At 45.0% G+C, this 26,752-nt stretch overlaps 1 protein-coding gene and 1 pseudogene across 1 annotated transcript in view; one reads left to right on the forward strand and one right to left on the reverse strand.

Moving 5' to 3' along the window:
• HOOK3 (hook microtubule tethering protein 3) overlaps positions 1-26,752 on the reverse strand; it is an 80,053-nt gene that overhangs the window by 48,204 nt on the left and 5,097 nt on the right. Inside the window, exons 2-6 of the mRNA XM_068971016.1 lie at positions 23,232-23,317; positions 8,645-8,717; positions 5,339-5,389; positions 3,680-3,812; positions 194-261 (exon numbers count right to left, since the gene is read on the reverse strand). Coding sequence (XP_068827117.1) covers positions 194-261; positions 3,680-3,812; positions 5,339-5,389; positions 8,645-8,717; positions 23,232-23,317 — 411 coding nt within the window. The remainder of the gene's footprint in view (positions 1-193; positions 262-3,679; positions 3,813-5,338; positions 5,390-8,644; positions 8,718-23,231; positions 23,318-26,752) is intronic.
• On the forward strand, positions 23,467-23,932 carry LOC138079196 (large ribosomal subunit protein eL24-like; annotated as a pseudogene).

Raw genomic sequence — 26,752 nt, forward strand, 5'->3', positions numbered from 1 at the left:
TACCAAATATCTACACCTGCAAGAGGAATGTTTACCATTTAAAATAAAAATGATATAAGCCAGAGCATAAGTATAAAGAAAAGATTCTCAGAAACTAAGTAGGAGAATGTCTCTAAAATTTCTAACTCAGACGCTCAAACTCAGGTTTGCTCCTTTAATTCCTCACGAACTGTAAGCACGAAGGTCCACGTACCTCCTGGATGGCTGTCATGACAACGTGCTGGACAGACTCCTCCATCACCATGATGGCTTGGATGTACTCTGAAAGCAAGAACAACCTGGAATGTCAGTGTTCGAGTGACAGATGACCAAGGGAGTAAAGGCTAAGACTTCATCAGTTCTGGTAAGAAGCTTCCCATGTTTTGATTCTTCCTCAGAATTTCTCGTACGTGGTTAAGGACATGTGTTGGAGGTAAAGTGAAAACTGAACATCAGCACGTTTCTTTTCTGAAACTGACTCTCCCCTTCCCCATAAAGTTGAGGCTGCAGCTCAAAGTCCCAGGAATGGAGGATTTCAGGATTGTAAAGCAATGAAACGGTAAAGCCTAAGGCCAAGAAGGAAAGGACTCTGTATTCTGTTCCTAAAATTTAAACATCTTTCACATTGTTCTGTGTTACATGTTATAAAACTTTGATGTCTATATTTTATTCTTATGTGACATCAAAGTATTGTATTGTATTGAATTGTATAATTTCTTGTTGTTCAGTTGCTAAGTCGTGTCCAACTCTTTGCGACCCTATGGACTGCAGCATGCCAGGCTTCCCTGTCCCTTCACTATTTCCTGGAGTTTGTTCAGAAGCGTGTCCATTGAGTCGGTGATGCTATCTAACTATCTCATAATGGTAATTTTTACCTTAATATTTTCTAAAAAAAAAAAAAAAACTTAGGGAATCTGAAAGCTGCTTAGAACAAAGAATTAAGATGGTTTTAAGATAGAAACTGATATCATAGTTTAAAAATACTGTGTAACCCTGGGCTTTAAATTAATGATCCACATCTTTAAAAAGCGAAAGCACCAATTTCATCAATCTTGTCCTCACCACTGCCAAAAAAGAGAAGAATCCCTGAGTTGTTAGTAGTGACATAGTTGGAAAAAAAAAAAAAAATTCTTGCCTTGTAAAAAAGCCCTGAAGTAGTTTTATTTTCAGATCCAATAATAGATGAAAAAGTGAGGATGAAGCATAAAAAACCAATAGGCCAGATGGGTTTCAACAAATATGGTAAATATATTTTAACAAGAAATGTTTCAAAAATTAAAGTCATTAGGAAATTTTAGCCTTAATCTGCTCCTCTCCACTCTATATCCATAAAAACACCAAAAAAAAACTGTCTCAACATGCTAATATGAGATAAAGGGAGTCTGACTGTGCAATTGTTATAGTGATCTTTTGGCAAGAGACTCCTGGATCTTTAATGCCAAACTATAATCCTTTGCTTGACAGGTAACTTGTTTGGTTTTTTTTTTAATGTGACCGCATTATTAAATCATGACATTCTAATTGTTAATGCCGAAGCTTCTAGTTAAACAAAACACGTTTTTAAGGAAGCACTGCCCTAAGGATACTTGTACTCCAGCAAATGTGTGGCTGTCCACTCAGACATACACAACACGTTACATGCATAAACCACAGGCACTGTCAAGAGGCAGGAATCGTGGACGTCGTAACTGAGTCACTCTCTCTGGTCAAGAAAGAAATTCCCTTAGTCTGAGCTCAAGATTTCGTTCGTTTGGTTAATCACGAGGCACTGTCTATGAGCACTGGGAACAAGGCATGGAATTTCCCGGCTAAGGGGCCGCAGCCATGGCTGGGAGCAGAACGGAAGGCTGAGACTGGGGGTGGGGTTGGGGGGGGCGGGGCCCAGTCGGTGGGGAAAGGGGCGGCAGCCCTGGGGGGGTGTGTGGAGGGGGCGGGCGGGGGGTTAGTCAGGTGTGAGAGGGGAAGCGTTAGTTAAGAAGCGGTGTTGCCACGTCAAGGCCCTTCCCCGCGAACACCGTAAAATGCTGGATGACATAAAATGATGTGAGAACCAGTTTAGTGCACGCTTTTTCAAAAGTAGAAAAAAACAAAAAAAAAGTAAGTTAAATCTTAAAAGTTAAAAATCCAAGCATGTACGATTGCTGGGCGCAGACTCAGGAGCAGTGGAAAATGAGGTGGGCTTTATCAGAGCTTATCCTGAAAAGCGAGTGTCTAGGCCCAGAGCTTACAGCACAGATTAGCACAAAGAGTACCCAGGTCTCGTGGAAGAGACACAGGGTTTTGTCCTCACTGTCCTCCCACGAGCAAGAGATCTGGGGTGAATAATACTTATATGAGTCTCGGTTTCCCAGTCTACAAAAAGTGTTCTTTGTTGGGTTACCCGGCAGAAGGGAGACATTCAATTAAGTATTATTATTAGTGTGTTTTTACTACTAGTCTTTGCTTTTTCAAATCCACCACTGTGTATTTGCCCTGGTTTGAGAAGTCAGGTAGCCGAGATAAATGGACGCTGAGCCAACGCTCTGAGCAGTGGCTCTTCACTCTAGGAACTGAAAAACATCCTCTGAACAGAAAGCACGTGTTTCTGCCACGCTTTATGGATTACAGAGCAAACACACACACACGGATTCACTGACTCCTCACGACAACTGAGTGTCACGCCCTCACTCTGGCCACGAGGAAGTAGGCTGAGCACTGAATCCCGGAGTCGGGAGGTAGACAGCAAAGCCCCCTGGCCAGCCTCACAGCTTGTGTTCCGCATGCCCAGGACAGGGACACTCAGCAACCCAGAGATTCATGGCATTTGATGCAAGCTCTCAGCTGCACTCCTGAGGACAGAGAATGCCCTCTGGACAGTGGGGTGTTAAAATCCTGTTCAGAGTGTTCACTGCTCACATAAGTTTCAGGGAAGCACTCAATCTAGGTGTTACACAGAACACGTGGTCTGTGTGAGCAGCTCAATGAATGCTATGATTTCTTTCCCACAGACTACAGATATAGGTAACATTTTCATCTTTTCCTATATGGACCCTGTAACCAGCCACTCTTAATGGTTACACACTTCCAAGAGCTGAGAACCCTCCTAACAGAATTTATCTGAATTTAATGAACAATGCTAAATAATTTTCATCTGCCTTTTAAAATCAAAGCGCCTACTTAGAAATGCCCGTCCCACTCAACTTAGAGTTCTACGAGGGCAGGTACTAGGTCGACTGTCTGACACTGTCCCAAACCCGAGCGTGATGCATATATTCAGTTAAGTGTCTATGAAATAAATCCTTCAATCTAAATTATCTAATTTTAGGTAAATTATATATCTTGCCATCTAAAATATCAAATTTTAAGTTCCCATAGCTGAACTGATCATAGGTATTAATTACTATGAATCAGTAATTAATTTGGCTGGACCTTGTCCAATTAACAGTAAATTTCATCAGACTTGGTGTAGTTAAAAATAATCTACTCAAAGAATTAGGCAGCCTTGCAGAAAGGGGAAAGACATCACTGCAATCAAATTTGTTCTAACCTGTAAAACTCTTTTTAAGCTTGAAAACAGATTACTGGCAAAATCATAGAAAAGGGCATTCCTCATGAGTGGCCTTAAGATGTTCTCGTTTGAACATGTGATCTGTATACGCGTATGATAAGAACTGCTTTCCTCGGTTATTTTACATGCATGCGCTAACTTCAAATATGTTACCTTGCTTCTGTTCGCAGTTCACAGCACAGCCTAAAATGAGCTGAAGCATCCTTCCCAGCTCTGCGGCGTCGGAGTGCTCCGCAATCAGGTTCACATCGGGAAGGGTAAAGTCATTGATCTGCTGCCCTAGAACCTGGCCAGAGAGAAATGCTTGAAAGATGCAATGACATCCACACGGCCAAATAAAATATCAGATGAGAGAGCAGTCGTCACACCAGAAACTCCCGGCTCAGAGCAGAGCTGGCTGGTTGACCTCACTCCCAGTGCCTAGTTCTACCTCCCAGGTGTAAGTTATAACCCTCCTGAGTCAACTTAGTCTCTAATCTCCTATGTGGTGTGGACACTACTGAGCCCCCCAGCTCCCCCAGACGACTGGCTGTGCACTCTCTAGAGAAGTGGAGCCCAAGAGGCTCTGAAACCTGGGGGGCAGCGGAAAGAGCAAAAACTGAATGTAGGTTCACGCCGGCAGCAGCAGGATTCCCCTGGTCACTTTCACTCCACGTGACTCCAAAATGCTAATAGCAAGACGCCCATATCAGGAAAGAGAAGGGAGACTGGCCCCAAATGAAGTATCTGAGGACAACTGGGTAGGTTTCTGTCCGATGATGGTATGGTGAAGAAGACCCTAAAAGCACGAAAGCAAGACCACTGTGGCTGCAGTTGGGAGGTGAGCAAAGAGCTGTGAAAGAGGAGGAGAGGGGGTCACGTGGCACCCAGTGATTCCTGGTGAGAAGTGAGGATTTCATTTTCAACACAACAGGGAGACCAAGGGGGACGATGTGGGGGACGAGAGTGACGGAACTGAATTTCCATTAAAAAAAAAAAGCAGCCTGGCTTGAGAGTGGAGAACAGACAGCAGAGGGGCAAGAGTGAGGCCAGCGCCGCCGGCTGGGCTACACCAGCGACCCAAGCACAAGCTGACGGCAGCCCGGTGTAGGGCGCTGGCAGCAGAGACGGAGAAAACGGCATGCTGGAGAGTTACCCAACAGGCCTTGCTGAGGGCGTCAGGAGGAGGAGGACTGTAGCATGACTTGCAGGGCTTGGACTTGGACAGGAGGGTGGATGGCGGGGTCACGTGCTGAGATGATGAGGACAGGTAACCGAAGCACAGACGTAGGCTTAAATGCAAGTCGGTTTGTGGAAAAACACAGTAAGGAAATAACAGGTGTTTCTAGGCTGTGGCATGTTCATTTGCTATCTGTGAGAACGAAATTTAAAGAAAAACTAGTTCCACTGCCTGACTCTTTTCCCCATCGATGTCCTGACCATCCTGATACAGACTCAGTGGATAAACTGAGTTAATCTTAGGATGGGAGTCTGCCAAGGAATAAGACGGAAGCAGGGAAGGGGCTTGTGAGTAACTTTGCACCTTCACAAGAAAGGAAAGTGAGAAAAGAATTAAGATATAGAAGAAAGGAACGCTTACATAAATGAGTAAACCCTCACAAACTATCCATATTATAGTGAAAAACATTATTTATATAAAAATCACTTAATAGCTGGTTTCCTGAACCAACATCATAAAGACTATACATTGGAAAATAAAGCTGATTATTAATTCTGAGTTAATTTTTCCTTTACCTGAAACTATTTTCAAGTACTATAAAATTAAACTATCCTATAGTAATACTTCCAAAAAAATTTAAAAAATGCCCTTACCTCATGATTGTAATCCAGGATTCCTTTCAAAATTTTCTTTAAGTTGCTTATCTGTTTAAAGAGAGAAAAAAATCAACTGGGTAAAAGCCAACCACAGATGAAAACATACTCTGAGCTAAAAAATTTCTGAATCAACCAGTCATTCTTGTTAATCATAAAGTAAACATAAAAAATAAATTCAACAGTACATTTGAATCACCATCATAAAAAAGGACTCTGGTTTATTTGATCTAAGAGATTTATAAAGCAAATTAATTAAGCTTCCAATTATCAAAATTAATTTTCAATGTTCTGACCACATTGACAGAATCAGAAGGTAATTGTAGAAGACTTAACAGTAGGATCAGAGTATGTAGATTTTCTGCAGGGAAATAAAAAAGAAAATGTGGCATCCTTACTGAAGACTTGAGTTCAGTGCCGTTTTCCCCAGAAAAGCAGAGTTACATCTTACACAGAGGTTAAGTTCTAAAGTTACAGAATTAAGCAAAAATTATAGTCAAAATTATCCTCGCAAAGCAACCTATGAAAGAATGTCTCAAAGCAACCTATGAAACAGGTTGTCACCTATGAAAGAATGTCTCTAAGCTTCTCCATTGGAGAAGGCAATGGCATCCCACTCCAGTACTCTTGCCTGGAAACTCCCATGGACGGAATAGCCTGGTAGGCTGCAGTCCATGGGGTCGCTAAGAGTCGGACAGCACTGAGTGACTTCACTTTCACTTTTCACTTTCATGCATTGGAGAAGGAAATGGCAACCCACTCCAGTGTTCTTGCCTGGAGAATCCCAGGGACGGCGGAGCCCAATGGGCTGCCGTCTGTGGGGTCGCACAGAGTGGGACACGACTGAAGTGACTTAGCAGCAGCAGCAGCAAGCTTCTCCATGGTCAGAAAAAGAGTGTTCATTCAGCCGAGACCAAGGAAATATTTAAGAGCCATTAAGTTAAAAAAAAAAAAAAAAAGAGACTATATCTTTAAATGTTTGTACAATGCTCAGCATTTCAAGCCAACAATGCCATCAGGAGCGTCTCAGTAACAAGACAGGCTGAGAGACTAACAGCCACTCAGCTCCGGGCGCAGGCTCCTGCTTTTGCCGCCTGGGTGAAATCACAGGCACAGTCACCTGCACTATTTCCTACAGACTTGCATTTCCCCCTTGTTTTTTGGACCCAACTCGTACGGCTGGATCTGTGTCAGGATGCACATACGGCAGGACTCCTTTGATCATCCACCTGGCCGCCCCTGCTGGATGCTCCTAGCGGAAGGCGTTCTAGGACAGAGGGCAGGAGCAGTGGGCGCCATCAAAGAAAAGATTCCACAGCAGTGGGGTTCGGGGTCATCGAAGCCATACTTCGTTTTAAGGGAAGACAATAAACTGAAAACATCATCCTTAAAAAAACAACAACTCATAAATAAAACATGTTCGCATCCCTAAGAAAATCTGGAGTCATGCGAAATATATACTTTCTTTGGTTCTATGGTGTTCATTTATCTTTTAACATTTTAACTTAGAAAAAGTCTTGAAGATCAATGCATTCGTTTAAAATGGTAGTTTATTCTCCACTGGAAAAACTACAAATCTTATTATTCATTCATCAACAGTACTGTAAAATCAATGGCATCTTAAAATTGGAGAAATACAGCTGAAGAAATAGACCATAGACCATAGGATGTGATACAGAGAACAGGAATGCAAATCGCAGCGGCGCCGTTCAGTTCTGAACATGGAGAACGCGATAAACACTCCCCCCTCTCTAGGTTACTGCCCTGCCACCCTCCCGACACTGACGACCGTGTGGGTTTGTGTGTGTGTCTGTGTACAAACCGTGTACACGGGCGTGGGACATGCAGCTCCTTCAGTAGCAAACATGAGCTGATGAGCAGCCTGATTTCTATGTCATAACACTAAAGAGCCACCTCTGTAACTGCCTATTCTTCAAAGGCTATTTCGAAATTAAAACAGTGCCATTAAACAGCATCCATTAACTTGAGTTTAGTGAAAAAGAGGAATTAGATTCTGTCACACCCAATGTCTAGTCAATGAATAAATATTTTCCTCAAACATGTGCTTTATGGAAAGATAAAAACAAACCAAGCTTGGCCCGTCGTTAAGTCCAGGGATTTCACAAGCTCATTCATCTGCATTTGAGTCGCTACTAAGCTGTATCAAGGGCTTCGTGGCTCAGGGGTAAAGAACCCTCCTGCCAACGCAGAAGTTGCAGGTTCGATCCCTGGGGTCAGGAAGATCCCCTGGAGAAGGGCACCGCAATCCACTCCAGTATTCTTGCCTGGAGAATCCCATGGACCGAGGAGCCTGGTCGGGCTACAGTTCACGGGGCTGCAAAGTCTTTTAGCGGACACGACTTTTAGCAAGTAAATAACAAACAACAAGCTGTGTCAAAAATAAATGATTCTAGAGTTCTCCACACTGCCAGTTACGACCACAGTATGATTTTGTATAACAAGATTAGAGATGGAGAGGGAGGCGGCAGTAGCCGAGGGCCCGGGTGATGCAGGTGGTGTGTGCGGATGTGGGGACGTGCACGTGGACAGAGGCAGGCATGGCCGCATACACTGCACAGTACACCCACGTCAGTCCTTAGGTTTCACAAAAACCGGGGGATCGGTACGTGGAAATTCTCTGTACTTTTCTTTTCCCAACCCGTTATGAGTCTATAATCATTTCAAGACAGAAAGGTAAAAAAAAATAATTTACAGATGGGCTGCGATCTGTATTTTTAAAAATAAAATAAAAACATTACTGCATAGACCAAGGTTGCACGCACATACACTTAGGTGGGTGGGAGGCTTCCCTGTGAACTGCATTTCTCACTGTGGGTTTCGGTCAAAGATGCTTAAGAAGTACTGAAAACTAAGGTTATTAAGACGGAAATAAAAATAATTCATTCTCTGAGTGCTGTGGACACAGTTAATAATGATCACTATTTCCTCATCTTTAATAACAACACTAGTAACTAACATGACTGTCCTAAGTACATTACATGTGTTAACTCATTTATTTCCGTGGGGTAGCCCCTGTCACAATCCTCATTTTACAAACGGGAAACTCAGGCTCTGGAGGGCTGAAGACTTGGCCGGGGTCGTGAGCGCTGGGCTGGGCTGTGGACACAAGCAGCCCGGCTCTGGAGCCTGGTCACGGTGCTTCACTAGACGGCACTGTGGTGAGCTGTTTCAGCTCACCCCCATCTTTAGTTCTAGATTATTCACCAGACGCTATTTCAGACACATCAGATCAAAAGTCAACAAGTGTCACGGTCACCCAAGCAAAAGACATTAAAAATAAAATACCTTTAGCCTCCAGTTATCTCCTACTTCAGTTTTGATTCTGTTTAACCAATTTTCATCAAAATACGCAGGATCTCTGCAAATAAGAAAAAGCTAGCATATTAAGATCATGTAGCTCTCAAGCTAAAACAAAACACACACACACACACAAACACAATTGAAATTCATTTTGCATCATCACTTAATTGCTATGTAAAAATGTATTTGACACATATAAGTTACAAAATAACTCAATACATGAGACTGAATGCAATTACAGTAAGTTTCTCTAAAATCAACCGTTATCAGCTCGTTAAAAACATTTTTTAATCAAAAACAAGCTAAAAGGTGAAAAGTGATAACATAAAGTTAAATATATTTTTAAAATTATACACTAATCTGGAATTAGTAGATACCACACTAATATCTAAAAGCAGTCAAAGTTAATGACGATTGTTTTAAAAAGGTCAATGAAATATATTAGGAAGAAGGTTAAAATAAGCTATTCAGTTAATATTTCAATGCCTTTCATCCCCTACTACTTTGAAGGTCACCAAAAAATTACTAAAATTTTAATGCGCTTAAATAATATAAACAGAGACCTGTTTATGTAATAGTAGGCATCAGACAAAACTGGATACTGTTTCTGTTTGCAGAAGCCCTAAATCTAAGATAACACTTGGATTCGGTGTGGACAAACAAACCGAAACAAGGATATAACCTGAATATACTTAGGCTTATTTTTCTTAGGAAAACCTCCAAAACTTCTATAAATACTAGAAAGAAAGAAAGAAAGAAAGAAAAAGTTTTAGCCTGGCATGATACTTACCTTGAAGTTCTTGACACAGATCCTCTAAGAAATTAACCTGTATTTGTTCAAGACCACAGGTTGAACACCTCTGCCCTGCTCTAGCAAGTGCTGAGTTGAAAGATCTATTCACAACATAACTGTCTCCATTCACCCAAAAAATGTAACAGCAACCAGAAGAACATGTTAGGACAAAATCAGCAGTCTCAATTTAAACTATCACTCAAACTGATAATGCACAATCAGTACTAAATTTCAAGTTATCTTTAAATGAAATAACATGCTCTCTAGAGTCTCAAAATTTTATTATTAAAAAAGAAAGGTAATTATTTAGGCATATGTATTTATGAGAAAAGTTATGAATAAGTTATCTCTACAGAAATCTGCTATGATCATTTTTGAAGCTTGTACCAAAGTTAACATATTCACTTTATCCTCTTTAATTTTTTAATTGAGATATAATTCACAGACCATGCAATTCACCTGTCTGAAGTGGATTTCAGTATGTTCCCATTTTACCACAATCGAATTTTAGAACTTCTCCATCATCCCCCAAAGAAATCCTCTATTCATTTAGCCATCACTCCTGTTTCTCTTTTTGGCCGCTAGGAATCACTAATCTGCTTTTCACCTTCATGAGTTTGCTGTTTTGTACGTTTCATGAAATTATGCACTGTGTGGTTTTTTGTGTCTGCTTTCCTTCATTCAGCATGTTTTTTAAAGTTCATCCATGTTGCAGCATGTGTCATCCCTTCTTTCCTTTTCAAGGCTCAATAATATTCCATTTATGGATACACTATAATCTATTCATCAGCTGATTTACACGCTTCACTTGGGTATGAGCCTAGGAACGGAATTGCTGGGTCCCCTGTCAAGCCTGTTTAACACGTGAAAGATGACTAAACTGTTTCCCAAAGCAGCTGTACCACTCTATATTCTCAGCAGCAGCACACATCAGCCCCACTTCTTCCAGTCTTGCTCTTTGGTGCTATCCCTCTTTTTAGCTACGTCTGTCAGAATGGATGTGAAGTACTGTTTCACTGTGGCTGTGATCTGCATCGTCTTAATAACTAACAATGTGGGGCATCTCTTCACGTGTTTATTGGCCGTCTGTATATCCTCTTTGGACAAGTCTATTCAGAGTCTTTCCAATTTAACAACTGGGTTTTTGTTTTTGAGTTGTTAGTTTTTGGTTTTGCTTTTTTTTTCAGTATTCAGGATAAAAGCCCTTTATCAGACATAAGACGTGTAAATACTTTCTGGCATTCTGTGAGTTATCTTTTTACAACTTCTTGATGGCACAATTTGTGGCACAATTGTTTTTAATCTTGCTGCTGCTGCTGCTGCTAAGTCGCTTCAGTCGTGTCCGACTCTATGCAACCCCATAGACGGAAGCCTACCAGGTTCCCCCGTCCCTGGGATTCTCCAGGCAAGAACACTGGAGTGGGTTGCCATTTCCTTCTCCAATGCATGAAAGTGAAAAGTGAAAGTGAAGTCACTCAGTTCTGTCCGACTCTTAGCGACCCCATGGACTGCAGTCTACCAGACTCCTTTAATCAATTTCATCTATGCCTGCTTTTTGTATTATATCTAAGAAGCTTTTGCCTAATTCAAGGTCAGGAGGACTTATTCCTATGTCTTCATCTATGATTTTCAACAGCTTCAGTTTTAAATGTAGGTGTGTTTTCGGCAGGCTGTGACCCATGTGCATAGTCTAAGTGAAGGGTCTAACTTCATTCTTCTGCATGTAGATATTCACACTCAACCATTTTCTTCCAAGCTTAATGTAGCTTCTTTAGTCGAAACTAATTTGAGCAAAACTGCAAAAAGAAGGAACTTGCGGAAGACGCGGAGGTACGCTGCAGTACAGAAAAGCAGTGGGGCCTCCTCGAGAACTAGACTGAGGACAGGAAGGCTGTTAGGAGTCTGGACGGTACTCGCCTGACTTTCCCCTTCGCTTCCACCCATCCATACATTTTCTCTCTGAAGACCAGCTTTTTCTGTGTCTCCACACGTGCTCCAAGTCTTCACCATGCCAGTTCAAGGAGTGAGTTTTGATGAGCAGCCCCCAGCCAATCCCAATTCTAAATTCCCAGGAAACTGCAAGCGATGAAGCCAGAGTCTGTTTCCACCCCCAGTCTGACTTTCATGTGACCAGAAGGATGGAATGCGACACACACTGGGCAGACAACCCCTCAAAAAAAGAGGGGCCTTTGGGCTTAAAACCTCTTGCAACAATAGATTATCCAAAAAAAAAAAAGAAAAGAAAATGTAAGTGAATTCTACTAAAATATTAAAGAATTATCATGAAAATAATTCAGAAAATAAAAAATTCTGTATTTTTAATACTTAAATCATTGAAAAAAACCATAGTCTAAAAATCATTATCACTGCCAGCCAAGTAACAGTCTTTCCAAATAAGAAGGACTCATGAGCAGGGCAACTTGTGAGTCTGGTGCTAAGTGGGGGATACTCACCCAAAGCCAAAGAAAGGCACACTAGACTTACTGGTTGAGTTACGATTCAGGGTCACACAGCTAAAAGAAACTTCCATCTCAACAGGAAACCCCTTAACTTATAAAAAAAAGATTGCTTTACAATGCTTAAGAAACTATACACTCTGAGGACTCCAAGACTATGAAATACTTCATTTACAATTTAGAGTAACACAAATCAAAGAACTTGGGAAAATCTGAATAAAACGTTTCAAGCCAAGCACCATGACACAGTTTGTTTCTTCCTAAAAGGACCACCGCATCAGAACCCCAAAACGGTGCCTGAGCAGAGAAGGACAGCCCAGGCAGCTGTTACTACCCCAAACTCAGCACCGGGATCGGCCGCGCCACGGAGCCCGGCACCGCGTTCACGGTGACTCTGCAGGAAGGTCATCAGCGCCCCCGCGTGGCACTGCGGAACATCAGACGCAGGAGGTGAGTGACCGCCCCACATTCACGCAGTTAACGTGATGGTACTGCCGTTTTTCTGACAGCAGATGAGTAGGCCCGGCCACCGCTGTCCCCCGAGCACCTCTGACACACGGCAGTCCCCAGCGATACCTGTGCACCGAACAACGCTTGGAAAAAGTCACAGCGCTTTTACTGAATAAGCTTCCAATCTGCCAGTTGGGTGGAACACAACAACAGGAGTCCACAGATCTAAACTACGACACAAATGAACGATCTGTGAAACAGAACGGAACCACGGAGGCAGAGAGCAGACTGGGCGGGGCGGGAGGAAGTGGGGGAGGTCGGGGTTGGCAGAGGGAAACCGTTGTACAGAGAACGGATAAACAGCGAGGTCCTCCTGTACAGCCCAGGGGACTGTATTCAATATCCTGGGAGAAATCATCATGGAAGTGTTTTTTTAAAAAAGAACATGTATGTAAAATGAATCACTTGGCTGCAGAGCAGTAATTAACACCACCATAAATCAGCTATACTTCAATTAAAAAGAAAAAAAAAAAGGAACAGTGGTCCCCAGCCGGCTTCCACTTAAAGTGACATTTTGTAGTCATGAACTTTGACTCAATGTGCCGCCATCTAGCCACAACTCTGTTTCTCTATGTAGTTGACAATTTCCAGTGTTTTCTTAAAAACCCTAATTAACGTTTTCAGGCTAGGATCAAAGAACATAAAGGCAATCTTCTCCAAAATCGTAACAGATTATAGTTCTGCATAGATATGTATGTAACCAACAAGGGATAATCTTACTGGGAGTGTTCCTTGTGAGTAAGGGACTATCTTTAGCTTCTTACTACGATCTGACTCTGCTAAGAAAACACAAACCAACCACAAAACATACAAAGCCATTTCCTCGACTTTTCCAGTAACACATCTACTTGGCTGTAGCTTCTTTGTCACAGCTTAAGCTAAAGGAAAAGCCCATGAATTTTAATCCTTCATGTAATTCCACAGATACACTGTCTTCCTGCAGTCAACTGCCTCCACAGAAACCAAAACCTTGAATTTTATTTCTACCGCTGCAATTATTAAAGTACCATAATATCCTTCCTGAATCCCCCAAATGCAGACGAGGTCTGAAACAAACACTGCAGTTTGATTTCTTAGTAAGGCATTAAAAAAAAAAAAACGGGGTACAGTTCTTTTACAGTGTGTCAGTTTCTACTATACAACAAAGCGAATCAGCTACATTACACAAATATCCTTGAGATGGCATTTTTAGCAGCAAACTTTACTATTTTTTAAAACAGATATGTTGATTCTTAGGTCTATTTTCTCGTGATCTTTTCGTTACATAAAACAATCATTTTGGTCCTCTCCCATTAAATGGATATTGAAGAGTTAGCTATGACATTTACAGTTGACATCCTTAATGACAACAAAAATAAAGTGAACTATGCTTTAGCCCCGGCTGTGTTCGAATGAGCAACACAGGCTCAGAAGGGATAGGGTCTATCTAAACTAAGGCAGGCGATCCGGTCCCACAGGCCCAAAGAGCCCTTCCACCACTGTCCACAGCTTGACCGTCATTTCACCTCCTTCCTTTTCCCTCGTTCTTTGTCTCTGAAATATAAAACCTGGTGGCACTGAGCGGCCCCCCTTACAGCTTCTGATCTGGCTCTTTCACCCAATATGTGGTTGCGGCAGAACAAGAAACAGGTTTGGTCTTTGTCTCTGATTCCTGGGGCTGAACTCCTAAAACCCTGTGAGTTTCCTGAGTGATGCGGTATCTCTCACAATTCATCATGAGCTGTTTCCAGCCATACTAATGCTAAGGGGGTGACTCACTGTGGGACCCCTAGACAGCTTTAGGACCATGGCTGGTCCCAGAGGAACGTACAGCCCCATGCCCAACCTCCAGGAAGGGATGGAGATAAAGTTCAAACTCCCCTGAGGCTAATGACTTCACTTACGGCTCTGTAGTGAAACCCCCAAATAAACTCCACACAACAGGGTTCAGGAGCCTCGGGGTGGGTGAGCACAGCCCTGTGCTTGGAGGGCAGAGGGCCGGGGGCACGGAGCTCTGCCCTGCCCTCAACCCCACGCTCCCCTGGGCATCTCTTTCATTTGGTTCCTGAGTTGGATCTTTTACAATAAAACTGTTATCGTAAGCACAGGGCTTCTCTGAGTTCTGTGTCATTCTCGCAAATATCAAACACGAGGGGGTTCATAGGAACTCCAGCATTTGCAGTTGGCTGGGCAGGAGTATGGTGCCCCAGGACCCCACCCACATCCACCTGGTGTCTGCAGTGGGGGCGGTCCCGTGGGACTGGGCCTTAACGCTAAGTCTGCCCTAAGTGTCAGAATCAAAGGGCTTCAATCTCAACTTGTGGGGCCTCAGTCTCCTTGGGGTGTTGGCGTCAGGGAAACTTGATGGAGAATGACATAAGAGCGGGGAACTCTTCTTGGAGATAAACGATAAAAGAAGATGAAAGTTGCTTTCTTTTCAATTCAAAGTCAACGTTTGTAATTCCAGATTCATTCATTCAGCTAACGTTTACAGAACTCCTACTGCAGAGCCGGACAAGTGGGTCTGGAGGGTGAGGGCAGCAGCAACTTAAACGGCTGGTTGGGGGGCAGGGGTGGGGGGGTAAATGGGGAGATGGACGGCTATCAGGGGGCCTGGCGGCTGGTGAGGAGGAGCGGCGTTGGGAGGTCTGGCTGATAAACACTGGAGGCAGCGGCCCGGCCGTGCAAAAGCCCTGGGGTGGGACACACGTGAGGATGAGCCTGGAGCCGGTGCGGGAGCGAACACAGGTAAGTGAGGTCAGGACGGTGCCAAGTGTGCAGGCCACGTGGGCTCTGATGTGTCACTGTGGGCCTGTGGTGTTCACCCTGAGTGACCTGGGGCGCCAGGGCCGGCCTGAAGCTGGACACCTAACCAAGAAACCCTCTGGCTGCTGCACGCACGTCAGCCTGCAGGCAGGCAACTGCAGAGACACCGACGCTAGCCTGGAAATTAACACGATCAGGGCGGCTAGACCAATAAATACAGTAGCGGTAAAGCGAGTAATTTTCATCATAAAATTTTTAGTCCTAAAAATTCCACAATACACCTCTGATAAGTGAGGCACTTACCTGCACCTCACCTACCACGGTTCTGATGCTACACCTCACATAACAAAGAAACGCTCCCAGAATACCATCTGATATTCAGTCTACACTCAAATCTCCTCCATTACATCATTGAGGTGTATTTGTTCAAACAAAACCCAAGAGTCATGCACTGCACTTGCTTTTTTGTTTTTGAAGCTGTGGTAAGAACACTTAACATGAGCTCTGCCCTCTCAAGAGACATTCAAGGTCGGGGTTCAGTCCTGTTGGCCACAGGTGCAGCGCAGCACGGCAGACCTAGGGCTTGTGCATCGCGTGGAATGGAAACTCTATACTTGCAGAATAGCAACTCCGCGTTTCCCCATATCCCATCCCTGGCAGCCACCGCTCCACGAGTCTGACCACCTCAGACACCTCCTGGACGTCACGGGTGGAGTCTGGCCTCCTGGTAGCTGGTTGGCTGCCGCCTGGCACGATGTCCTTGGGGGTGTCCACGCTGCTGGCCACAGCAGGTCTTCCAAGAAGAGCCATCGGACGTGTTCGGTCAGTGTCTGTCTGTCCGGGCTCTCTGATCTAGAACCGTTCCCCCCTTTCTTGCGGAACAGTCCACTTTCTGGATTTGTCTGGCCCTTTCCTCGTGACTTAGTTTCACCTCTTCCTCTGTAGCTCTCTGTAACCTGGAAGTCAGATCTAAAGGCTAGATGCAGCGACAGTTTAAAAATGTAGCCATCAGTATCTGCTATGGGTTGGATGTGGGATGTGGAGAAATCGGAGAGGGAGGTTTTAAGGTCTGAGCAGCTCAAGGCCAGCAATGCCAACCACTGAAACGAGAGGACGTCTGACTGAGTGGGTCTGGGTAGAAGGCAGGGCTTAGCTTTAGATGTGATGACTCTGAGATGTCTTTCAGATCTGACCGGAGATGCTGAGCCTAAACCAAGTCCGGCTGCCAGAGGAGAGATTCACGCTGGAGATAAAACCTGAGCATCATCAGGATACGGATGATATTCCAGGCTGTGAGACGAATCATCAAGAGGTGAAGCAAACCAAAGAGAAGGGAAGAGGGGTGAGGCCTGAGTCTAAGGCTCTGCACCCCAAGGAGGGAGCACAGGAGAGGGAGACCAGCCCAGGAAATGCAGACCACCCAGCGAGACAGGAGAGCAATCCGGCGGCCACAGCACCCTGGAGGCCAAATGCGAGTGAGTGTCACAAGGAAGAAGCAGTAAGCAGATGAGCATCTGTCCCTGGAGCGCTCTCATCGGTCCCGGCAGGACTGAGACATCCTTGGAGCGTTCCTGCTGGTCCAGGCGAGGACAGAGAACAGCATCAGCAGCACGCAGATAACTGATGTCCCAAACAAGAGCGGCTCCAACGTGATGGTGGGGACACTCTGCCAAAGTGGATGTGAGAGACAGACACTCCGCTGGGAGGACAACCGGCATGCTCGCGGACAGGAGCAGGGTCCTGCGAAGTCTGTTTAAAGACACAGAAGCCTGTTGGTGGATGTGACCTCGCAGAGCAGGGGAGAGGTGGGGGGAGCCAGCACAGGGCCCACAGGGGTGGGCGAGACGGTGGGACTGCAGGCCCCAGCCCAGCCCGCAGGCGGCCATGGGCAGCGAGGCGGCCACACGCATGCTGGCGGCGGCGGTGGGGGTGGGGATGGAGTCGGGGATGCCAGGGAGATTTTCCTGTGTGTGTCTCAACTTTCTCAGAAGTATGGTGGCCCCTACCTTGGAAGGTGATCAGAGGAGAGGTGGGGATGCAGTGCTGGGGGTCTGCAGACAGGACAGCGGGAGGCAGCCCCCCAGAAGAAGGAATCGGCAGGGCTGGGGCAGCACTGATACCGGGTGACCAAGGGCTCGTGCCGGGGAACACAGAATGACGCATCCCAGCATGTCGGTGTTTTTACCAGCCAGGTTCAGCTGCATCACAGACCTAAACGTAAGCACTGAAACTATAAAACTTCTAGAGGAAAACACAGGAGAAAATCTTAGTGACCGTGGGTCTGGTAAAGGTTTCTTAATACAGTTTAAAAAACAAAACCAAACAGGTGAACTAAAAAAATATTATTATTAAATAATAATTATTTAATAATAAAAAGTTCAAAAACATTTGCTCTGCAAAGACACTATTAATAAAGTTAAAAGGGAAGTCTCAGGCTGGGAGAAAATATTTTAAAACCTACCTCTGAGAGAGAACATGTATTTAAAATAAAGAACTATAAATTCAATAAGACAGACAATTCAATTAAAAAAATAGGCAAAAGGGGCTTCCCTGCTGGCTCAGTGGTAAAGAACCCACTTGCCAATGCAAGAGACACGGGTTTGATCCCTGGGCCAAGAAGACCCTACATGCCGCGAAGCAACTAAGCCCGTGCGCCACAACTAGTGAGTCTGCGCTCTAGAGCCCGGGAGATGCGACTCCTGAGCTCACCGGCCGCGCGACTGAAGCCGGCAGGCCCCAGAGCCCGTGCCCCGCAACAAGGGAGGCCACCGTGGAGAGAAGCTCACGCACCGCGAGGAAGAGCACCTCCTGCGCTCCGTCCGCAAGGAGAGAAAAGCCTGCGCAGCAACAGAGACCCAGCACAGCCGATAAATGAATAAAAGTATCAAAAAAGGAAAAGGCAGACAGGAGAGGGGACGGAGAAAAGGGAACCCTTTCACACTGCTGGTGGGAATGCAAACTGGAGCGGTCCCTATGGCGAGGAGTATGGAGGTTCCTTAAAAAACTAAGAAAACACAGCTACCGTATGATCCTGCAATCCCATTCCTGGGTACGTATCTGGGGAAAAAAAAGAAAAACTCTAACTGGAAAAGATACACGCAGCCCAATGTTCACAGCAGCACAATTTATAATAACGAAGACACGGAAGCAACCTGCATGTCCACCAACAGAGGAAAGGGTACAGAAGATGCGGTGCATACAGACAATGCAACGCTACTCAGCCACTAAAAGGGAGGAAACACCACCACGTGCAGCAACAGGGGTGCAACCAGAGATTACTTATCATACTAAGTGAAGGAAGGCAAAGAGAGAGACAAATACTGCATGCTATCACTAGCACGTGGAATCTAAGACACGGCACAAATGGACCTGTCCGTGAAACGGAGATGGACGCAGAGACGCAAAACAAACCTATGTTTACCAAAGGGGAAAGAGGGTAGACGACAGATAAATTAGGAGTTTGGGGCTGCTGCTGCTGCTAAGTCGCTTCAGTCGTGTCCCACTCTGTGCGACCCCATAGACGGCAGCCCACCAGGCTCCCCCGTCCCTGGGATTCTCCGGGCAAGAACGCTGGAGTGGGTCGCCATTTCCTTCTGCAATGCATGAAAGTGAAAAGTGAAAGTGAAGTCGCTCAGTCATGTCCGACTCTTAGCGACCCCACGGACTGCAGACTTCCAGGCTCCTCCATCCATGGGATTTTCCAGGCAAGAGTACTGGAGTGGGGTGCCACTGCCTTCTCTGAGGAGTTTGGGGTTAGCCGATATAAATTACCATATGTAAAATAAAGTCCTACTGTGTAGCACAGGGACCTATATATAATAAACCGTAATAAACTCTGATAGAAAAGAATATTTTAAGTATGTGTATAACTGAATCACCCTGCTGTACCCCAAAAGCTAACACAGCTTTGTGAATCTATATTCAGTTTTAAAAAATTTAAAAAAGACTACCACAAACTGTTCACCAAAGGAGATACAGACATGTGTGTATACACACACACACACACACAAACACACACACACACAAGACGCCCAACGTCACTAGTCATCATATTGAGAGAAATACAAATAAACCCTACAGTGATGCACCCCTAGACAGCCACTAGAATGGCTATAATGAAAAATATCGGCTTCAGCAAGTGTTGCTGAGGCTGCAGGGCAACCGGAAGACTCACACACTGCTTGTGGAAATGTGAATGGTGCACTCACTTCGGAAACAGACTGGCAGCTTCTTGAACATTAAACATACAACCAGTCATTTCACCATTACATGGAATTTTGCCCAAGAGAAACGAAAGTGTATGTGCATACAAAGATGGGGACACCAGTGCTCCCAGCCTCTGTGATTGACTGTGATGCTAACAGAGCCTCACTCTACCTGTAACAGCCCGGACTACAGTAGCCCAGGAGTGGAGGGACAGACTACAGCGTGCCTGTACAACGGAACACGGTGCACTCCAGTGACACGGGCAGCAACACGGATGAATCTCAGATTGCGCTGCAGGAAAAGCAGCCACCACCTCTCCCTCTCAAAGCAAAACATACTATCAGCCTATTTACATAACTCTATAAAATGCAAATTAATTGACAAGAAGCAAATCTGTGGTTGCCCTGGGGATGTGAAAGGGTGGAGGGGGGTGCTGGAAGGAGGGGCTCAGAAAAATCTTTTGAAGTGATTGATATGCTCATTATCTTGACAGTTTCCTGGGCATCTCCATCAGTTAAAAAAAAAAAAACAAAAACCATCAAATTCTACTCTAGAAATGTGTGATTCAAAGCACGTCACTTTGATTTCAACAAAGCTATTTAAAAAATGAGGGGTAAGCCCTCAAAAGAAATGAACAGATGAGCCAGGAAGAGACAAGGAGGAATCTTAAATGCGCATTATTAAGTGAAAGAAACCAGTCTACATCCCGTGTGACCAGAAAAGGCCAAACAGTGGAGACAATAAGATCCGTGACTGGGGGGTGGGGGGTGACTAGGCAGAGCCCTGGGATTTTCAGGGCAGATGCTATTCTCTGAGCTATAATGAAACTCAAGAGTGTACGACATGGAGTGAACACTGCCGTAAACTCGGGGCTGGGTGATGACGATGCTTCCACGCAGGCTCAGCAATGGTAACAAACATCCCACGCGGTGGGGACTCTGACAGCCGGGGAGGGTCTGTGTGGGGTACGGCACGGAGCAGATGGGAACTCACCAGACTGTTGGCTCAGTTTTTAAAAACTTCTCTTATTGTAGTAAAATATACGTATGATTTATCATCCAGACCATTAAGTACATTCACACCGTTGTCTGACCATCACCATCATCCACCTCCAGAACTTTCTCATTGTCTTGTACTGAAACTTTCTTCCACTCAGTTTTGCTGTGAAACTAAAACTGCTCCAAAAAACAAAGTCTACTGATTAAAAACGAAAAACAGGGAGAGGTGAACCTACGTGGGCAAATAGCGAGAGAGGAGGCAGCAACAAGATGCTGGAAACAGAAAAGCCGATGAGCAGAAAATGACTTACAAGAGGAGAGAGGGAAATAAGTTGTACTAACAATAAGGATGCTATGAATATATTTGATAAAATCTCTACTAAAACAACAGGAAAGATCCAGGTTTTACCGCTCAGCTCAGACAAATGAAGAGACCTGCCCTTTCTCTGGGCACCCACATTTCACGGGCGGTCCTGGGGTCGTCCTGGTCACTCTGCTGGTAGATGTTCTGACCAACAGCTGAACATCGAAGGTCTTCACGGTTCATGTACACGTGTTCTTCTTACTCCATATTCTTCCCTGAGTGATGTAATAATCCACACTCACGCTTCCATTGAGAGACACCCAAATGCACAGCTCCCTCTTGGACTCTTCTGAATGTGAGCTCTGCTGAGTCGCCTGCCTGCTAACTTCGAAACTTTCACAACTTTCTCTGCAGCGCTTGTTATATTAGCAAGTTTGTTTCCATAGTTATTTAAAAATCCGATTCTCTGCAGGTTATAAACTCTCGGAACACAACTATCCTGCGGTCTGTGCTTTGCCCTTGTGTCACCAGCGCTGGACACAGAGTAGCTGTTCAGGAAGTATCAAACTGACAGAGGAGGAAGCTTCTGCGAAGCTGTATGATGCAATTATTTAAAACAGATAATACAGAACAACATGGATGAGTCATGCAGACATTATGTTGAAATAATCGGGCACAAAACAGTATCAACTGGAAGATTCCACTTGTAAGAAGGATGGTGTGGAACTCAGAATCATGGCTAACTTGGAGACAAGAGGTTATTGATTACGGAAGGGCACGCGGGGGAACAATCTGGGAGCCTGAAATGTTATACAGTTCTACCTGGGAGGTGGTCACACCGATGTGTGCACACATCCATGCATACCCATACAATTCATACAAAACACACAAAAAATGTCACCTTTTTTGGTATGCTTTTTGCTCTGTGTTATACCACAACAAAGTGAAAAAAGGGATTCAGTTTGAGAAAAAAAAGTGAAATCTTGATGAGAAACACGTCCACAAGACTACAGCAAATCAGAACCGCCACTTGGCATAACAGCATGCATGTCATGATCTTGGTTTGGTAAAATAACGTAAGAACAGGCTTTCTCCTGGTTTCTACAATTGAGAGAAATCCTACCCAAAGTAACTTAAACAGAGAACTCCTTTACTGATACCGACTTGGAAAGCTCACGTAGCTATGCCCACTTGCCCACAAATAATTCCTACCAAGAATTTGAGTGAAACCCTCGCTATTAGGGCACCACTTAAAGGTGACCATGGAAATCACAGGCTCCACTCCTCTCAGCAACAGAACCAGGGCTGGTCAGGTTTTAGGCAAGCCTCCTGGAGTTCCACCAAAAAGCCTACATGCCTGTGTATCAGGAGGGATGTGCCACGTGAGTGCAGAAGAAAGACGGCAAGCTACAGTTCTCAGGCACGGACCCCTAACGTGAAAGGCAGGCAGATTCCCTGAAATGCAGGCATCTGAGTTGCTTCTCAGACAAGCAGCTCTACACAGCTCCCTGCAAGGCAAGCATCAGCAAGACACCTTCAGTGATGACACTGGTGCTCAACCCAGCTGCAGGAAACCTCAGCAAGTCACCGGCAAATCTCTGTTTCAGGCTTCAGTAGACAACCGTGTCCCCCAGATCACGCCACACTTAATGACGTTATGAATTCACAGGTAACCCTTTATTTGAAAATTCCTAGGTCAAAAGTTCCAGACAACCTAACAATATCAATTTTATAACTATTATGCTTTCAAAGTGCTTAGAAGGAAAGAACTGGGATTATTTTATATCATATATCTCAAACGAGTATCTCACTCCTTCCACTAGTCAGTAAACAGAGCACCCGTGATACAGACGGAACCAGAGATGCTGACATTTGACTATTTTAGATCCACAAAGAAGGGCATTTTCAGATGGCTTACTCCAAAACCAGGTACTGTCCTAGGTGCCAGGATACGGCAACGAACAAAAGAAACCTCCCACCTCCAAGCGGAGCTTACGTCTGTGTGTGTGTCTCTGCAGATGTGTGTCTGCGTGTGTGTGTGTGTCTCCGCAGATGTGTGTCTGCGAAAGCAGCAGATAACAAATAAACAAGCAAAATACATGGCATATGAGACGGTGCTACCTAACTCTAGAAGCACACAGAAGGTTAACAGGGACACAGAACATGGGGCATGCCTTTCCTTTACTCTATAAAGGAAACATATTTATAAAATATAAAAATATAAGCCTTGCTGATGAGACATCTAGGCAGAGTACTACAAAAGAGGAAGCCTCTTAAGAGTGTTCTAGAATGGCAAAATTGGGATGCTTACATGAAAATGTCTGCCACACTTGCTGAAAACACACACGAAGAATTCCAAACCTGCTGGAGTATTGTAACATTGCAGCCTTAACTGCCCTGCAGCTGAAATAAGCATGGACCACCAAAACCACGTGCTGCTCAGTTCTCAGGCTACAGGTAACTCGTGTGTCATGCGAACACTTTATTTTTTGGCCATGTTTTCAATCTAATAAATATCCATGTACATAACACAGAAAAAGATAAAGCGATTTATTCTTACATCTTTTGAAGAACCTGGGCCATCACAACCCCATTCGTTAAATCTTCCACGGTCTGGCATGGCGCGTCCACATTAAACGTCTGGATCTGGAAAAAAGGGAGAGAAAAAAAGAGAGAGAGAGAAAAAAGAAAGATTTCACGGTTAACCATACAGCAGAATTCTCAGGATTCTTTGCCTCATCTTGGAGTTGAATATATTTTTAAAAAGCGGAACAGATCTTTCCTTTTCCCTGGCGTTAGCCGCCCTGAAGGTGGAGCTGGGTCATTTCAGCGGGTTCAAGATCTACCCAGGGCATGCGGGGGTGCTACGCCTGGACCAACGGGAAGGTTTTCCAGTTTCCTGATGCAAAATGTGAGCTGGCATTCCTCTCCAAGAGGAGTCCTCGTCAGATCAACTGGACTGTCCTCTTTAGAAGCAAGCACAGAAAGGGACAGTCAGAAGAAATTCAAAAGAAAAGAACCTGCCGTGCACTCAAATTCCAGAGGGCTGAAACGGGCGCATCTCTTGCTGATGTGATGGCCAAGAGGAAATCAGAACCTGAACTTTGGAAGGCTCAATGAGAAGAAACTGGCAGGGCCGCCAAGGAAGCAAAAAAGGCTCAGCAAGCATCTAAAAGGGCAGCGATGGCTGCCGCAAAGGCTCCCACGAAGGCAGCCTCTCAGCAGAAGGCTGGGAAGCCTGTGAAGGCTTCTGCTCCCTGAGCTAGTGGAAAACACTAAGCTGGCAGATTGGAGTTTTAAATAAAGATCTGACTACTAAAAAAAAAAAAAAAGCAGAACAGTAAGAAATGTTTTCCCTTCTGGGGAATTTCCTGCAGGCTGCACTGCAAGTTTTTCCTTTTGGTAAAAGGAGCTGTGGCGGATGCTGGCCAGCTTCCCCGCGTTCAACATCCTCCCTAAGAAAGTCAGGGCACCTGCACTCACTCTGCCAGTGACTGGCTCACAGGCGCTCAGGCAAAGACAATCTGGACCAAACGGACGCAGAGAGAGGCTTACGTGGGCTTCCAGGGAAGGAACGCCAACCTCCCCTGGTGTGAATAAGGATGCTGGCGGCCTCAATGGCCATCAGCAGGCATCTTGTGACTGTTAGGATGAGGCCAACGCAGTAAATGGCAAAGAAGAGGAACAGAAGAATGAGGTCCTGCAGGCCAAAACTGAGCAACCGAACTAAACCTCAGAGTCTCCTGTGATGCGAGATCCATCTCTTCTTTACATCTGGCCAAGCTGAGATTTCTTTTACTCAGAACCAAAGTATTGTGGGAGACTTCCTGGTGGTCCAGGGGTTAAGACTGCACGTCCACGGCTGGGGGCACGGGTTTGATCCCTGGTTGGGGAACCAGGATCCTGCATGCTGCAAGGGGCTCAGCCAGAAAAAAGAAAGAACCAAAACAGCTTTATACATATGTAGAAATCACAGCTACAGCTGGGTTATATCCTCAATTCACTTTGATTTTAAACATATCATGAATTACCACTAACATGGTGTAGCTGAGAATCAGTAGCCACATTTGTTATTTCTGAGCAAGATACCACACTGAGCCAACAATGACTCTACTCAGTAGTGCAACCAGGACTTGGAAAGAAATAATCTCTGAGAACAGATAAAGGCTGTGGTCTGCAGTTTATAGGTTAGTAAAACGGAAGAGTTCGGGCATCAGAGGATAGAACAGGGAAGAGGGTAAACGGTGGAAGACACAGTTAAAGAAGGAAGCATCATCCTGCAAATCCTCACAAGCCACGTTAGGATTTTATCCTCAGAGCAAGGGAAACAGGCAAAGGATTCTAAGCAGGAGAGGGAGGCTGAGCCATCTGCATAGTACAAGGATTGCAGCAGCTGCAGCGTGAAGAAAGGCCTGCACGGAGGAGGCAGGGAGGCCTGTGTTAACATAACAGGTTTATATGTTAACACAGTTCAATTCAGTTCAGTCACTCAGTCGTGTCCAACTCTTTGCAACCCCACGGACTGCAGCACGCCAGGCTTCTCTGTCCATCACCAACTTCCGGAGCTTGCTCACAACTCACGTCCATTGAGTCGGTGATGCTATCCAACCATCTCATCCTCTGTCGTCCCCTTCTCCTCTGGCCTTCAATCTTTCTTAGCATCAGGGTCTTTTCCAGTGAGTCAGTTCTTCGCATCAGGTGGCCAAAGTACTGGAGCTTCAGCTTCAGCATCAATCCTGCCAATGAATATTCAGGACCGATTTCCTTTAGGATAGACTGGTTTGATCTCCTTGCAGTCCAAGGGACTCTCAAGAGTCTTCTCCAACACCACAGTTCAAAAGCATCAATTCTTCAGTGCTCAGCTTTCTTTATGGTCCAACTCTCACATCCATACATGACTACTGGAAAAACCATAACCTTGACTGCATGTTAACACAGCTGAGGTCAAAGCAGGTAACAACCACGGAAACAATGCAAATAATGTTCAGGGGACCATCTGCCTTCAATATGTTTTACTTACGGGGTCATATTCCTAGAAGTAAATTTGCTGGACCAAAGTGTACGAACGTTTTGAAGTTTCTGATAAATATCGCCAAGCTGCCCCTGACGAATGCTGCAGCAATCTACTGTCCCACAGCGGGGCAGTGTCCACGTCTCTGTGCTGTGCCATCTATCAAATCTTTAAACCAAGAGCTATGAACAAGTGCAGTCAGTAGCTTCTTCACATTTTCTGCAAAGTCTGGTGGGTGGAGATGGTTACACAGCGGGAACTAAGGAAATGACTTAAAAGATCTCGTAGCGAGTGGTTTTCACTCGGATGTCTATTTGGGAGAGGTGATGAAAGAGCGCCTGTCAGGCCCCCTGACATTAATCTTATGGGAGGCAGAGGCTCAATATGTTGTTAGTAAATGAATAGATGGACCCGATAAACATCACCTGTAGGAAACGACACTGAATTTTACTCCACGCCCTCAAGTGCCTGTCGCCTTCTCAATGATAATGTGGTGGTCTGCCTTCTCAATGATAATGTGGTGGTAATAATGTATTGAATAGTTTAAAAAGAACTAAATACGCACTGTCATCCTACAGCTGCTGAATACATCTCTTTCTTGTAGGCTTACAATAAAAAAGGGCAGCGGGTGAGTGCACACCTCACTCATCTTCTGACCCCCAGTCTGACCTAGAAGACCTCTCACTGAACATGCTCGGAAGGTAAACAGTAACTACAGCGACTTCACTGGCAGTCCCGCGGCTAAGGCTCCAACGCTTCCAAAGCAGGGGGTTCAGGGGGCACTGGCCTGATCCCTAGTTGGGGAAAAAGGATCCCACCTGCCGCGTGGGCGTCCCCCTCCCCTCAAAAAACAGAAGAACTAACTCCATCTCCAGGTTTGTGCCTAATCTGCTGGCTGTGTGACCTTGGATATGCCATTTTACCTCTTGTAATACCAGTTTTTCAACCTGGGAATTGGGAAAAATAGCTTCTGGAGGGATGCTTTAAGAATGAATGAGAAGACAAACGCACATTAGGTACCTGTAAAAGCCTTAAGCAATAGTTCCCAGACCTGGGTGTACACTGAATCA

The sequence above is a fragment of the Capricornis sumatraensis genome, chromosome 4 (genome assembly GCF_032405125.1).
Source record: "Capricornis sumatraensis isolate serow.1 chromosome 4, serow.2, whole genome shotgun sequence".
Classification (NCBI taxonomy): Eukaryota; Metazoa; Chordata; class Mammalia; order Artiodactyla; family Bovidae; genus Capricornis; species Capricornis sumatraensis.